Raw genomic sequence first — 13,254 nt, forward strand, 5'->3', positions numbered from 1 at the left:
AAAAAAAACCTTGTTTCAGGAAAATTATTTTACAGTTGTAAAATTTCAGGGCAATTAATTTAAATATTTTGGGAAATAACAGTAAGAGCCAACAATGTTTGGGTTTAGTGTTAAAGTAACTGTAACATCATCACCAAAACCACAATAGCACTTAACAGTTAATGCTCCACATATGAGGTTCTGTGCAAAGTGCTTTACGTGCATCATCTTACCAGTCTTCACAACAACCCAGTAAAGTGGGTGTTATCATTATTGCCAGTTTACAGGTGAGAAAACCAAGGCACAGAATACCTGTCAAGGTCACTCAAAATAAGGCTGTAATCTTTGTCAAGAACTGTTCTTATCCCCTAAGTGGGGATAGTGATAACTTTTTTACTTGTTTGTTATAAAGGTCAAATGAAAAACTGGGAGTAAAAGTGTTAAAAACACTATTTGAATTTTTTTCTATCATGAGAGTTTACAAACAATGCAGTCTTCTAAATTTAGAGGGAAGGACTTCTTTATCACCACATTATAAGATTATACCAGAGGTTATATCAGCTCATCTACTCTGTTACACACTTGGTGGCCAGGAAAATGGCACCTTGTATCTTAGGTTTGGGCAAAGTACGAGTCTTACATAGAGTTTAGGGAAACAATAGTGCCTCCTAGAGTGAGAAAATGATGCTGATTCTCTCTCAAATGTGCCTTGGCCATATCTTCTTTTGAAGTTGCCCAGGCACAGACATCTAAAGTGTAGGTTTTAATATTATTCAGGTGTGGTATGGCCAGTAGATCAGGAGGCAACTGCTACTGAAAAGATAGTTTGTTACAGTTCCCAAGAGTAGGGGACACATCAGTTTGCAGGGACACATCAGTTTGCAGGGCTACACGGGAAAGCACCTGGGTCTGTCAGGAGGTAGAAGGAGTGGGAGAAAAGCAGGGGTAAGAGCCTTTATTGTGGTCTCCACAGGAAGCAATGGACAGGGTAAACAGGCTTAGAATCAGCTAGTTTGAATCATTTCAGAAGGCTGTGGGTGTAGGGGCTGTCTCAAGTTGTCCAATATCTGGCCCTTGGGTTATTAAGACAGGGAATATTGACCTTAAGTGTAAGAGCTTTCTGCAAAAGCCTGATAAGGAAGGTGCCTGGGGGTGTAGACTTTGGTTGGCGGGTCTGCATATGAAAGGTGTGCTTGCCAGGAGCCCTTGCTATTGCTGGGAATTAGCTAGCTCTGGGAGGGGCAGTCTCTTCTGGGTCAGCAAGGCCCCAAGACAGCAAAGCATCATAAAATACAAAAAATTAAAAACATGATTAATATACATTAATTCTGTGTTTTGATCTAAGTCCAAGAGAGACTCTTTTCTTCTTTGGTCCAAGAAAATAGATAATTCAAGGGATATATTTTATAGTCCAGTAGTAAGAACCATAGTAAATCAAGTATGGTGATCAAGTGTGGTGAGTGTGTGACAAGTGGGTTCAGTGTGATATGGGAACATCGAAGACAGTTTTCTAAAATGGTGGGTGACAGACAGTGTTCTGTGATGTTTGAATTGAGTACAGAGAGACTCATAGAAGTCAGCAAATGAAAAATAAGAAAGGCATTTCAAGCAGAGACCAACACATGTGAATACCTGGAGTCATGAAACATGGAAATTGCAGGAGGTAGTTTGATATGGCTGGAGAGAGAGTATAGGGGGCTAGAGAGTTTGCAGTTGAGGGTGAGGCAAGAGAGGTGGGCTTTGTGGATTAAACTGAGGAGTTAAATTGTATCACAAAAGCCATAGGAAACCATTGAGAGATTGACTATACGAGAGACAAGACCAGAGTTGCATCTTGGACAGACTAGTGGGGTGATAGGGAGTGTGTGTGTCCTGGAGGACTATGCCAACAAAGACAGGAGACTGTCACAGTTATCCTGGAGAAAAGTGAGGAGAGTGTGGACTCGTGCAATTTCAGTGCTAGCAAAGAAAATACAAGAGATATTTATGAGACCTAAATTTAGTCAAATTAAGGGTCACAAATAAAATTTAAATTACATTAAAGGCATGTTAACCTACCATGAACAAAAATTTGGGAAATTTATTCCTCAAACTAAGTTTGATTGTTCCATTCTGCTCTACAGATTTTTAGGTGATTCCAAGTACACTTTATCTGTATCTAGGACAGATCAAAAAAGGTGGTAAGGTTAAAATTCAAGCACATACTTAGATATGAACATACATAACCTAGAAGAGCAACAGGATATTTGGAAACATCTAGAAAAGTAACAGAGTTTTAGAATTCATTTGAGTATCTGGCATTGGAGCAAAAAGTTGACAGCAAAGAGCACTGGACTGGGGTTTTTAAGACACTGGGGTTCCAATTCCATTTTTGCCAGCTATCTGATTTTGAGAACGTCATTTACTTCTTCTGAGCATGACTTTCATCATCTATGAAAGATGTTGGATTAGGTGAGTTTCAAGGTCCTTTCCATTCTAAATCCCATGCACTGGGGTAGACATTGCATTCGACTCATCAAAAACTTCTGCAATACCTCTAAATGATTTTAATTCCATTTATTTGGGCAATTAGGGCAATGCCCTAGCAATTGTGATTAAATTTCAGTCTTGCACTGTGTAATGTGACCTTAGGTGTATGGCTTAGTCATTCTGGTAATTTGTCGATAAAAGATTATACTTTGAGTTCTTAAGAGTAGAACTTACTCTAAACGTAGTTAGCTATTAGCTCAAGTTCTGAACTGGCTTTATTATAATTAATATAAATCTACGCAAATTAGCCTTTCCTTCTCAATATACAATGACCTATGCTCTGAGGAGCTTCTACATCTAAGGCAAAGGGAGCTTCAAATTACTATGTAATAGTCATTTGGGACCTGCCCATAGCCCTGCCCATAGCGGCCCAACACTTCTCACGATTATAAGAGCCTGTGGAAGTGGACTTTAAGCTGCAAGGGGGAAGCTGGAAGGTGGAAGGTGGATACTTGCTGTCAGCTAATCATGTTGCTAAAACTTTTGAGATCTTCAAATGAGATATGCTTACACCCTGGGAGAATCTGGTTTAACTAGGATTTCCTTTTGCTACCCGAGCTTGAAGACTCAATGAAAAAAGATCTTGAACTTCCTCCTGTACTCTGTTGCCCTGAGCCCCAGAGAACAACAGCTGCTGGGGAACAGGGGCTGTGGTGAGTTGTCTCCCACCACAATGATAGTGAAATGGCTCCCCCGAGTTAAAATCAAAGACCCCAATTTCGGTGCACTTAGAGTTGATACTTTAATCCCAGACTCTTCTTTCTAAACTTCCCTTCATCTTGTAGTTTGAAGCCCTGGGGAGAAAGTGTCTGAGATAAGAAAAATGCATCCTTCCAGTCCTCCTCTGATGCTATCTAGAAGAAAGGGATGGGGAAGGATTAGGAGAGACACAGGAGAAATGAACCATCTGGGGACAGGGCGCCCAGCAGAGGTCTCAGTCTCTCAGTTCTGCCTGCACTGTTCCTTGGAGAGCAGACTCCCTTGGTTAGCCTTACCACTTCTCTTGCCATCTTTTTTTTTTTTTTTTTTGCTGGGCTTTATTCTTTGGGCAGTTGACACTATAACAATAATAGAGTAGGCCTAATGCCAAATGCAAGCCCGTCTGCTAAGGGTCTCATCAGGACAGCAAGGATGAAGAGAGGGCAAAGAGGAAGATGTCTTTACTAGAAGACTCCAAACTGAGTCTATAGATTGACTGTGAGATAAAGGTTTATTGCAAAAGTCTCGATATATGTACAAAATAGATGATTAAGGAATGTAACTCCCTCCATGGGAATTTTTACTTGTTTTTTATAACCAAATAATCCTCACTGTATATGCGTACAAAAAGTGAAAGCTTATTTTTGTGCTGATAGATTTAAAGACCAATTGATTATGTAACAGAGTTCCTTCAAGTACCTCACAAGAAAATTTATAACTTAAGAACTTCGAGTGCCATGTGGTGTTTTGTGTGTCGAACCAATAAACTCATTAAAATAACACTGGGCAAACCCAAACACAACACAATGAAAGCTCTAACACAGCCCACATTAACCAACCAAGTTTGAAATAATATCTTTGTTATGTGCTAAGGTTAAAAATTCAGCAAATTCTTTATATTTTTTCCACTTGAGATCATGTGTGGTTTTTTTACTTTCTTGAGAACTACACTTTTGTGGCTTTTTGATCAAAGGAAGGTTATTTTTGCAAATAGATATCTTTTGTAGAGGTTCTTGTTCTACGTCATCAAGCTTTCAAGAAAAAAAAGAAGCACAAAAATATTTACTAGTTTTTTAGTAAAACATAAAAATTCTTAGGTTCTCTTCTTAGTGTGGACTTTGGGAAGGAAAGTATGCATGTAAGGTGAGTCATCACAGCTTGTGAGAGAGAGAAAGAGAGAGAGAGAGGGAAGGAGGGAGGGAGGAAATGAGGCAGGAGGAAATAAAGGAATTTGGCTGCAAAACTGAGTAACAGTTTAAAACATTTGGCTTCCAGTTGTGAAAGATGAGCGACACTGGGGAAAAGGCTGGGCTAACAAGGGACCACTTGAGGAAACCTTAATCTCCGCTGGCAGGCTGGCGAGGAAGGTCAGCTCGGTGCATGCGTTCTCAGCTGGAGCTGGGCTCCCTTTGCCAGGACAATTGTCTTCTGCATTTCAGCTTCTGAACTGAACTGAAGGTGCCTGCACACAGCCAGCTCAGCCTCTCCCCTCAAAAGGGTTGGATCTCCACTGTCAAGCCATGTCAATGTTATGTATCATTGCCGCTGAGCAAGTGGCACAAAAGAAACTGTTTCTTGCTGGGGTGTTGGTGTGTGTGTTAGTGTGTGCATGAGATCATTTTCGTCCCCCTTGACCACAGTCCTTGTTAGAAGATGGAACAAAACTCCTTTTGAAGGCAAGACGGATCAAATGGATACGAAAATAATGTGCACGCGTTACGAAATGAGGCACTTGAAAATTAGGGATTGCTGAACAATTTTAAATTATTAATGATAAGTTAATAGGAAACGAGACTTGAGAGAACTGTTTTAAGAAATTTTAGAGATTATATTTCAATATCTCCTAAATTTTCTAAACATCAGTACTTACTTGATGAGGGGCTATCTGTACTGAATATAATTTATGATTAATTGGCCACCTATTTGTTTTTCATGGTAACTTTGTAATATAGTAAATGTTTAGCAGTGTTAGGTTTACAACAACAGTTGAAGGGCTGAAAAAATTAAATGAATAGTTAAGGAAAGTTTCTTCTCTGACTTACCAAGATTTCTAAATTACAAAGAAATCTGTATTGCTGCCATATTTGTTAAACTATGCATCATATATATATATATATATATATATATATATATATACACACACACACACACACACACACACACACACACACACATATATATAAGATATAATTTCTTAGGTTCTCTTAGTATAGACTTTGGGAAGGAAGGTATATATGTAAGGTTAGACATTACATATGTATGTTATGCAAAATATATTATATATGTAAACTTTGAAATAATTCTCCATTTCTAATTAAATAAATGACAGTATGGAGAAGACCTTCCTGACATCAATTCATTTCATCGCATCAGTTATAAAGGTGGATACAAACTCAAATAACATTGACTTAAGAAAGTTCATGTCTTTTTAAATGGAGAAATAATTCCAAAGAATGCAACTACTTAGAAAAAAAAGTAGTTTTGTTCTGGACTTGGAAGTTATCAGTCAATTGATCACTCTTTATAATACATGGGCAGCTACCACAATTTATCTTTATCTTGGAGACAAGAAAAAGTGAAAAAGTATTTACTAAATTTGAAATCTTGGCCTTAAGCTATATAATATAATTCTCATTTTATTGGAAATTAAAAACCACATTTCCCAGAGCCTCATAAATTGTGCTCCTGAAAGGAAAAATGTGCTGAAATATTTCAGCACCAATTACATTTACTTTGAGGCATAACCTTAACTTAGAAGGCTGGTTTTCTTGTGTTTCTGGTAAACCGGTCCTGAAGATAACTTCAAAGAAGTTCAAAAATATTTTGAGCAATGGAAATGTCCTTGGAATAAGTTTACAGGCCCCCCAAGTTAGGAACGAAAATAGTACCTGTGTTAGAAGGTTGTTATGGGATGGATATAAGATCAGTAAAGTACTTAGCACAATGCCTAGAACACAGGAAGGAACTATAAACAGCTGTTATTATTATTGTTATTAAAATAATAAAGTAATTTAGATATGTAAATTCTCGTGTGTTTGTTAAAATAAACAACTCATTGCATCATTTAAGCTGAACACAATTTAATTGTATTTCAAATAGGGCTGGGCCATAATTGTGGGACACCAGGGGCCTTGTGTTGTTCTGTTACCTTGCAGATAAGTAGTTCTCTGTCTCTGACCTCTTCTAGGCACTGGAATTTCAGCAGCCAGTTCGGCCAATTCTATTCAATTCGACATTACAAATATTTACTAAATACCCCTTAAGTGTCAGACACTGATGTGGGCACTGGGAAAGAAAGTGGAAATTTCCTCCCATGGAAGAGCTCACAGTCTAGGGAGGAAAGAGAGCCCATCATCACAGCCTGGAGTTTCATTCCATCTGACTTTAAGGAAGATGCATTCAGGGACACGGGTTGGTTCCTTCGAATGCTGTCAAAGTGAACCTCGGCTTCTGCAATCCCAGGTTTAAGCACTGAGATAGGGGTAACAGATGAGGGTATGAGGAAGGACTCCTGCTTAAACTACCAATGCTAACACTCAGTCAACAATCTTTTAGCATTATCACTAGGTAACCTGAAATCAAATGACTAATGTTCTACTCACCAGTTTCAAATAAGACATATCCATTGGGCTCAATCAATGTAACAAAAAAATTAACTGGGAGAGGTAGGAGAAAAGGCCAGGGATTTCAAGAATAGGCCTGCTTTCTACCATGTAACTTCTGGAGAACAAAATTAATTTTGAATCATGAAAATTTTTATAAAAAATTCTACCTTATCGCGTGAAATATCTTCTTTTCCCATAGATAATGAATTCGACAGGTGAAATTGAGCATGTGGTTGGTATCCATAACAACTGATTTAAAGTGTGAATTGACACTGACAGATCTGGGAATAAGAATTCTAGTAGGTTTGAATTCATGAGCAGATTTAACACAAAATTTTACTAAGATACAGCAAAAATAGCAACAGGACTAGACAGTCAGCTTGTTTTCTTGGTATGTGTATATCAGCTGTGGCTCTAACGCCAGTCTGATGCATCTCTCTACCAGGAGGTTCTATAAAGGAAAACATGACAACAGGAGTGAGGAGGTTGAATTTCAAAGAAAGGAATTTGTCTTCTCCAGAAAAATTCAGTTTACCAGAAACACCCACTTGTGGGGTGTTTACAAGTAAAAGTACCATTTAGCATTATTCTAAATTTATATAAAACCAAACAAAACTAAAAAAAAATTACTTGACAAAATTGCTCTAGAGTTCACTGCTGTTTCTTTCTCTTCCTTTCCTCCCTTCCTCCCTCCCTCCCTCCCTTCCTCCCTCCCTCCCTCCCTCCCTCCCTCCCTCCCTCCCTCCCTCCCTCCCTCCCTCCCTCCCTCCCTCCCATCCTTCCTTTTCTCTCTCACTCTTTTTCTTTCTTTTAAATAGATCTTAGAGAGAGAAGAAGTGGTGGGGAGAGAGGAAAGAGAGAGAGAGAAAGAAAGAGAGAGAGAGAGAGAGAGAGAGAGACAGGCAGACATCGACGTGTGAGAGAAACATCGATCAGTTGTCACTCTTATGTGCCCTGACCGGGGACCAAGCCCGCCGCAATCCAGGTGTGCGCCCTGACCTGGACCTGAACCTCCAGCCTCCTGGGTATGGGAGGGTGCTCCAACTCACTGAGCCACCTAGCCAGGGCCACTGCTGTTTTCATTTCTATCTTATGCCATGTGATCTGGATTAATTGGAAACATACTTAAACTTATAGCTAAAATGACTTAAATATATGAATTTAATAGAAGAAATATAAAAATGCTACTAAGGTAGGTAGATATTAAGTATCAGTTATAAAAGCAGAAATATTCTGCAATGTCTTTAATTTTAGATGATAGGTTTATTGAGTTAACTGCTTACTTGGGTATCATATCTATGCTTTTGACAGCTATATGTTTTAGAAATGAGAAACAATCAAATAGTTCTGATTAATAAAACGTAACTATGACAAGCCATAAACCAGTTTTGTGTTTCTGAACTTCTTTAAATACATCCAGTGGGACTGATTCCATTACCAAAAATAGTTTAATTTAACTACAAAGGCTATTTTTTTATTCCAATCTCCTAACTCATTTGTGATTGCTACCTTTGGTTGCTTATCAGAACTCCTTCACTTTGAAGGAAATGAATAAGAAGGAAAGAGACTGAAGACCTGATTGAAGATCATGTTTAATTGTATGTAAAAATTCATTCTCGTCACACAAACTCTGCTATGCATATGATGAACACATTCGGTAAAATATTCATTTTAAATCTATGCTAAAAAATTGTTTGAATCAGAGCCACTACTGAAAAAAAAATCACTCAGACTACTTTGGTCAATTAGTTACAATAATTGTCCCTATAATAAAAGCATTAATAATTTTTAAAAAACCCATGGGAATCCTGGAAAAAAGAAAAAACTTGATTAAAATGCAGAAAAGTCATTGGCATCATTATATTTTAAATGAGTTTTAAAAGTAGGTTGTAGAGCAAACTACAGTTTTGGAATTGATATAAATTTTAAGACTGTTTTACCTGTCAAGGTTTTTGTAACCATTGCTAAAGTACAAACATTTTCCTTTATTTAAAATACTTTTCTTTGCTTGAAGGGAAGCAGAAATATAGGAAACCATTTTCAAAGATTTAAAAAATGTTTTTAAATACTGAAACTGCATTTTAAATGCTTAAAACATATGTATGACAACAGGGCCATACTTAATTCAACTAACTGAGGTTTTTGATAGGTTCTTATTAATACCCGTTTTACTAATTGTGTATAAAATTAAATTTTGTTCCAAAGTTACATATGGAAAAGTAACCAAGCTGCATACATTAAATTAAAAAACAAATCTTTCTTCATTTCCTTTGGTTCACTTGACATAAATTTGCTTGTGGATGAAATGCTCGTGTCCTTAAGCAACAGCTCTGTTTTCATTTAAAAATAAAATGGCTGTTGTAGATCAATAAAGAAAAGCATATTTACTCTCCCAGGGTGTTCATTAGAATTTAGTTTTCTATTTGGATGCCGCACTAACTGAATGAAAGACACATCAAAGTAGCATACAGGAGCTTATATTCAAGGGTCTATTTGAACATATTTTCCAAATGTTCACATTTGGTAAAGTAAGATAACTCACCTATAATAAGGTTAGAAGCTACTTCATTTCTGATAAATGATGCCTGGTAAATTGAGATGTATTAAGCATCGTCAACAATTATTGTCTGCTTTTATGTCTCAACCTTGGTGTTTTCCTTATTTTCTGCTGAATGAACTTTACTTAGAACTTTATTTGTAAAATCAGAGCCCGTAACGACTGAGAGAGAGAGAAAGAGAGAGAGAGGGAGGGAGAGAATTAAGATTGAGATTTTCCAGTGTTTCCACCATGTTCTGTGGTCCAATTACAGATCTACTGGACAGTGCAGTTCAGAAAGAAAAGAGAGGTACTATTAATGTTGGCTTAACATTTAGCTTTTCTGGGGAAGAAAGAAAGACTATAAAACTGCACATAAATAGCTCTAGTCTTCTATGAAGTGAGTTAGGAACTTCCTTTACCTAGGAGCCTGACTAGCCAGCTCTCAGATTGTGGTAAAATCTATTTGCCAAATGTAAGCAGCTGGAACTTGCCATCATCAATCTGTGTGAAGGAAATGAAATGCTTGTGCTTTTGTGGGGAAGGGAAGAAGATTAAGCGATAACATTTTGACTCAAGTAAATGGTGATAACCTACTACAAACAAAAAAAGATAGTAGTCTGGCCTTTTACCCACGAGTCTTTACACAGGGCAACTTTCTCATCAAAGCTTAATTACCGCAGGGCCCCCGTGGTGTGGGGCTGTAACTTAGTGTTCCCTTTCACGAGCAAAGGAAGCTATTTCTTAAAATAAGAAAAACCAGTAAGACACATGCTTATTTATTTGAATATGAGTAAATAAAAAATTCTTCTTTTAGGTTATGAGTGCACAAGGGAAGGTGGAAACAGATAATTCTAGGTGTAACCAAAAGAGGGCACCATCTACCCTTAATGTCTGCACAGATTTCCTATGGTTTAAAAACAAAAACACAAAAAAACTCAAAGCCCTCAACCCATGAAGGAAGAGTATCCCATGGGCCTTGGCACTTTGTTTTCCATAAGGAGACCAAATTCTGAAATCGCATTATAGGAAGAACATTAGTTTGGTTATGTACTTCAGGACTGATTTCTACATTGTACACTCACTCCCTGAAATGTTCACCACGAGAAGCAAGTATGTAACAATCACTGTGACACTTTTCACAGACACCCCCGAGTTTAAGAACCTTTCCCCTTAGGCCAGGGTACAGACTGTCCTCAAACAGTGCGAGAAGATGACAATTTATTAACGGTACTTTAACTCCAGGGAGTTATCTGCAACCATAGATAGCTTACAGGGGCAGTCAGACCTCCTGAGCACATGGACCATGCAGTTAAACGCGTTTGCGGTGTGTGGGAAATGATTTGAGGCAGCATTTCACGCCACATTTTAGTAATAGAGGCCTGACAAACGCTAGTTGTTTCAAGTGGGAAAGAAAAGCATCCTGGTACTATTCATAAATTTTTTTTTCTGTATTCTTAAACATATCTTAAAATGAGTGTATGGTTTTAATAGGGAAGTGTTTGGGGGAGGGGGGATCACACACACTTCTCTTGCATAAAGTCAGTTTCTTCAGGGTGATGGCAAAGAATAGTTCTAAGCTCTTATGGGAAATTGCCACAGTGCTCTCAGAAATTCACTATATGGGAGAGCACACGGTTCTTGGAACAACCGAGTTTCACGGTTAAAGCAGAGAGACTGGGGCTGAGTCCTTAGCTCTGCCGTTCAAACAGTTGTTCAGGAGGAAACGTGAATTCTTAGAGGGATCACTTAGGCGAGTAGATCTCTATCGCTGTGAAAATCTCACTGCTACAGGCACTGAGTGCGACGGAAGGAGACGGGGGGGGGGGAGGGGGGAATAGATGATTTTATCATCCTTTGAGGTAAAGAAAAGAAGTTGCCATAGTTCAGTGGCAGAGGAGGAGGGGATTGCCACTTACTAATACCAAAAATCTAGCAGGATGGTTCACCTCTTTGCATATAAAACAAGTAAAAATAGGTATATTCCTTCCCCAGTCTGTCTCCAGAAAAAACAATCACTATTTAGGGGAAGGCATTGTGCAAGCCTTTTCATGTTTCTTCCCCTCCAGAAAACAACTGAAATGAGGAAAGAGCGAGTTCACAAACATCCCAACTGGCGCTGCCAAGGTACATGAGAGACGCCGACGCCGCGGCCGCGCGGGCTCGGGGTGGGCTCGAGTTAACGCCGAAACGTGCCACCTGGAGGCTCCAGTGCCCCCTTCTCCAGAGTGGCTCCACCCTGGTCTCTCTGCCCGGAGGAACCGAGCCCCTGATTCTCCTTCGGAGGAGGCAGCGCGGTCGCCTGGGTCCCCGCGGCGTCACCCCATCCACCCAGCCAGCCACCTGTTACCCTCCGGGCCCGGGCTTTCCAGAGACAAGATCATGAAACGCGCCGCGGCCTCGCTCCGCGGCAGGGGCTTTCGAGGTTGTGCTGGGGGGGGGGGGGGCAAGAAGGGGTGTGCGGATCCTCCGGGGCTGACGGCGAGCTCGGGGTCTCCGCGCGGGTGTCCGCGCCGCGCGCCCGCCTCCCCCTCCCGGGAGCGGAGATGGTTAAAGATTACAGAGCGCGGGCCGGCGCTTCAAAGGGCGCGCGGCGGCCAAAGGCGCAGATAACGTTCTGGCAGCTCTAATCGCGCTCGCGGTTGCCACATTTTAATCACTTCATTAGAAAGAAAAATGGATAAAAGAAAGAAAGAAAAAAAATGTTTCATTACGCGACCGTGCCAGGGATGCCGAGTAAGTTCCTTTGGCGCTGGGCTGGCTGCAGTTCTCCTTTGGGGAAACTTTTTACCGCCCGCGTCTCCGAGGAGCGCGCCGGGACGCGGAGGGGAGCGAGGGAGGGGAGGGGAGGCCGCGGCCGCCACCAGCCCGGCGGCCCGCCCTGGGTCCAGGCTCAGGGGCACAGATGCCCACGCGTGGGGCAAGTGCCTGCACTTGGGCGAGTTCGCTCTGCGGCTTGTTAGGGCCGGACCGCGGAGCGGAGCCGGGGCGCACCGGCGCTTTCCCGGGCTGCGCTGGAGGTCGTTTCTCCGCCGGCCCAGAAAGTGCGGTCGCGCTACCCGCTGAGACACGTGCATTTCCCCGAGGCCCGAGGTGCACTCTGCAAACTCTCCCGCCCCCTCCGCAGCAGGCGGGAGCACCGGGGCCCCAGCCTGGTCCTGAGCTAGCCTCCCCCCCGCCCGTCCCCATCTCGGAGCGGATGGGGGCGCACTTACAGGTAGGACGTGAAGACGCTGAGGTTGGAGGGCAGCTCCGAGAGCCCCAGGTCCGAGCAGTCCACCCTGAGCAGCATCCTGCCGTCGGGCTCGCACTGACAGTGCGCGGGGCAGCCCCGGAGCAGCGCGCCGGGCCTCGGGGAGCCGCCCCCGGCCGCCAGCTGCAGCAGGACGGGCAGGGACAGGAGCACGCGGACCCAGGAGGTGCCCATGGTGCCCGGGCGGGGGGCCGAGGGCCGGACGCGGTCGCAGGGCAGCGTCGGGGTTGCTGCGGACCGTGGCGCGCGGGACGCGGCCGAGCGGGCGTGTGCAGCGAGGGGCGCCGCGCGCCTGCCCCCCGGCGGGGCGCCGAGGAGAAGCGCCGCGGGGCCGGACCGTGCCCGCCGCCGGCGCGCGGACCTCGGGAGCGGCCCTGGCTGCAGGCGCTGCGGGCGCGGGGCGCGGAGCTGCAGCCGGCGGCCTGCTCGGCGGGGAGCAGCATCTCCGCTCGCACGCTCGCATTTTAAAGCGCTCCAGCCCGAATTGCGCGCCCAGTGACGTCAGCGCAGCCCGGCTTCCCAGGCACCCCCTGCCAGGCCCCGCTTTCCCTCCCCCGGCTCCCGCCCTCCTTTCCCGAGTCCGGGGCTGGGAGGCTGCAGGCGGCGCGAGGCGCCCGCGAGTTCTCCGCGCTCCGACTGCGCCTCGGGGGGCA

At 42.7% G+C, this 13,254-nt stretch overlaps 1 protein-coding gene across 2 annotated transcripts in view; it reads right to left on the minus strand.

The window, feature by feature from the left end:
* Positions 1-12,970, minus strand: part of LGR5 (leucine rich repeat containing G protein-coupled receptor 5) — a 135,358-nt gene extending 122,388 nt beyond the window's left edge. Inside the window, exon 1 of one of the 2 annotated variants that reach the window (XM_081130395.1) lies at positions 12,564-12,970. In XM_081130395.1, coding sequence (XP_080986521.1) covers positions 12,564-12,775 — 212 coding nt within the window. In that variant the 5' untranslated portion in view covers positions 12,776-12,970. The remainder of the gene's footprint in view (positions 1-12,563) is intronic. The other variant, XM_081130394.1, reaches the window with a different exon arrangement.
* Positions 12,971-13,254: the final 284 nt, after the last annotated feature.

Source organism: Miniopterus schreibersii (genome assembly GCF_964146895.1).
Source record: "Miniopterus schreibersii genome assembly, chromosome: 2".
Classification (NCBI taxonomy): Eukaryota; Metazoa; Chordata; class Mammalia; order Chiroptera; family Miniopteridae; genus Miniopterus; species Miniopterus schreibersii.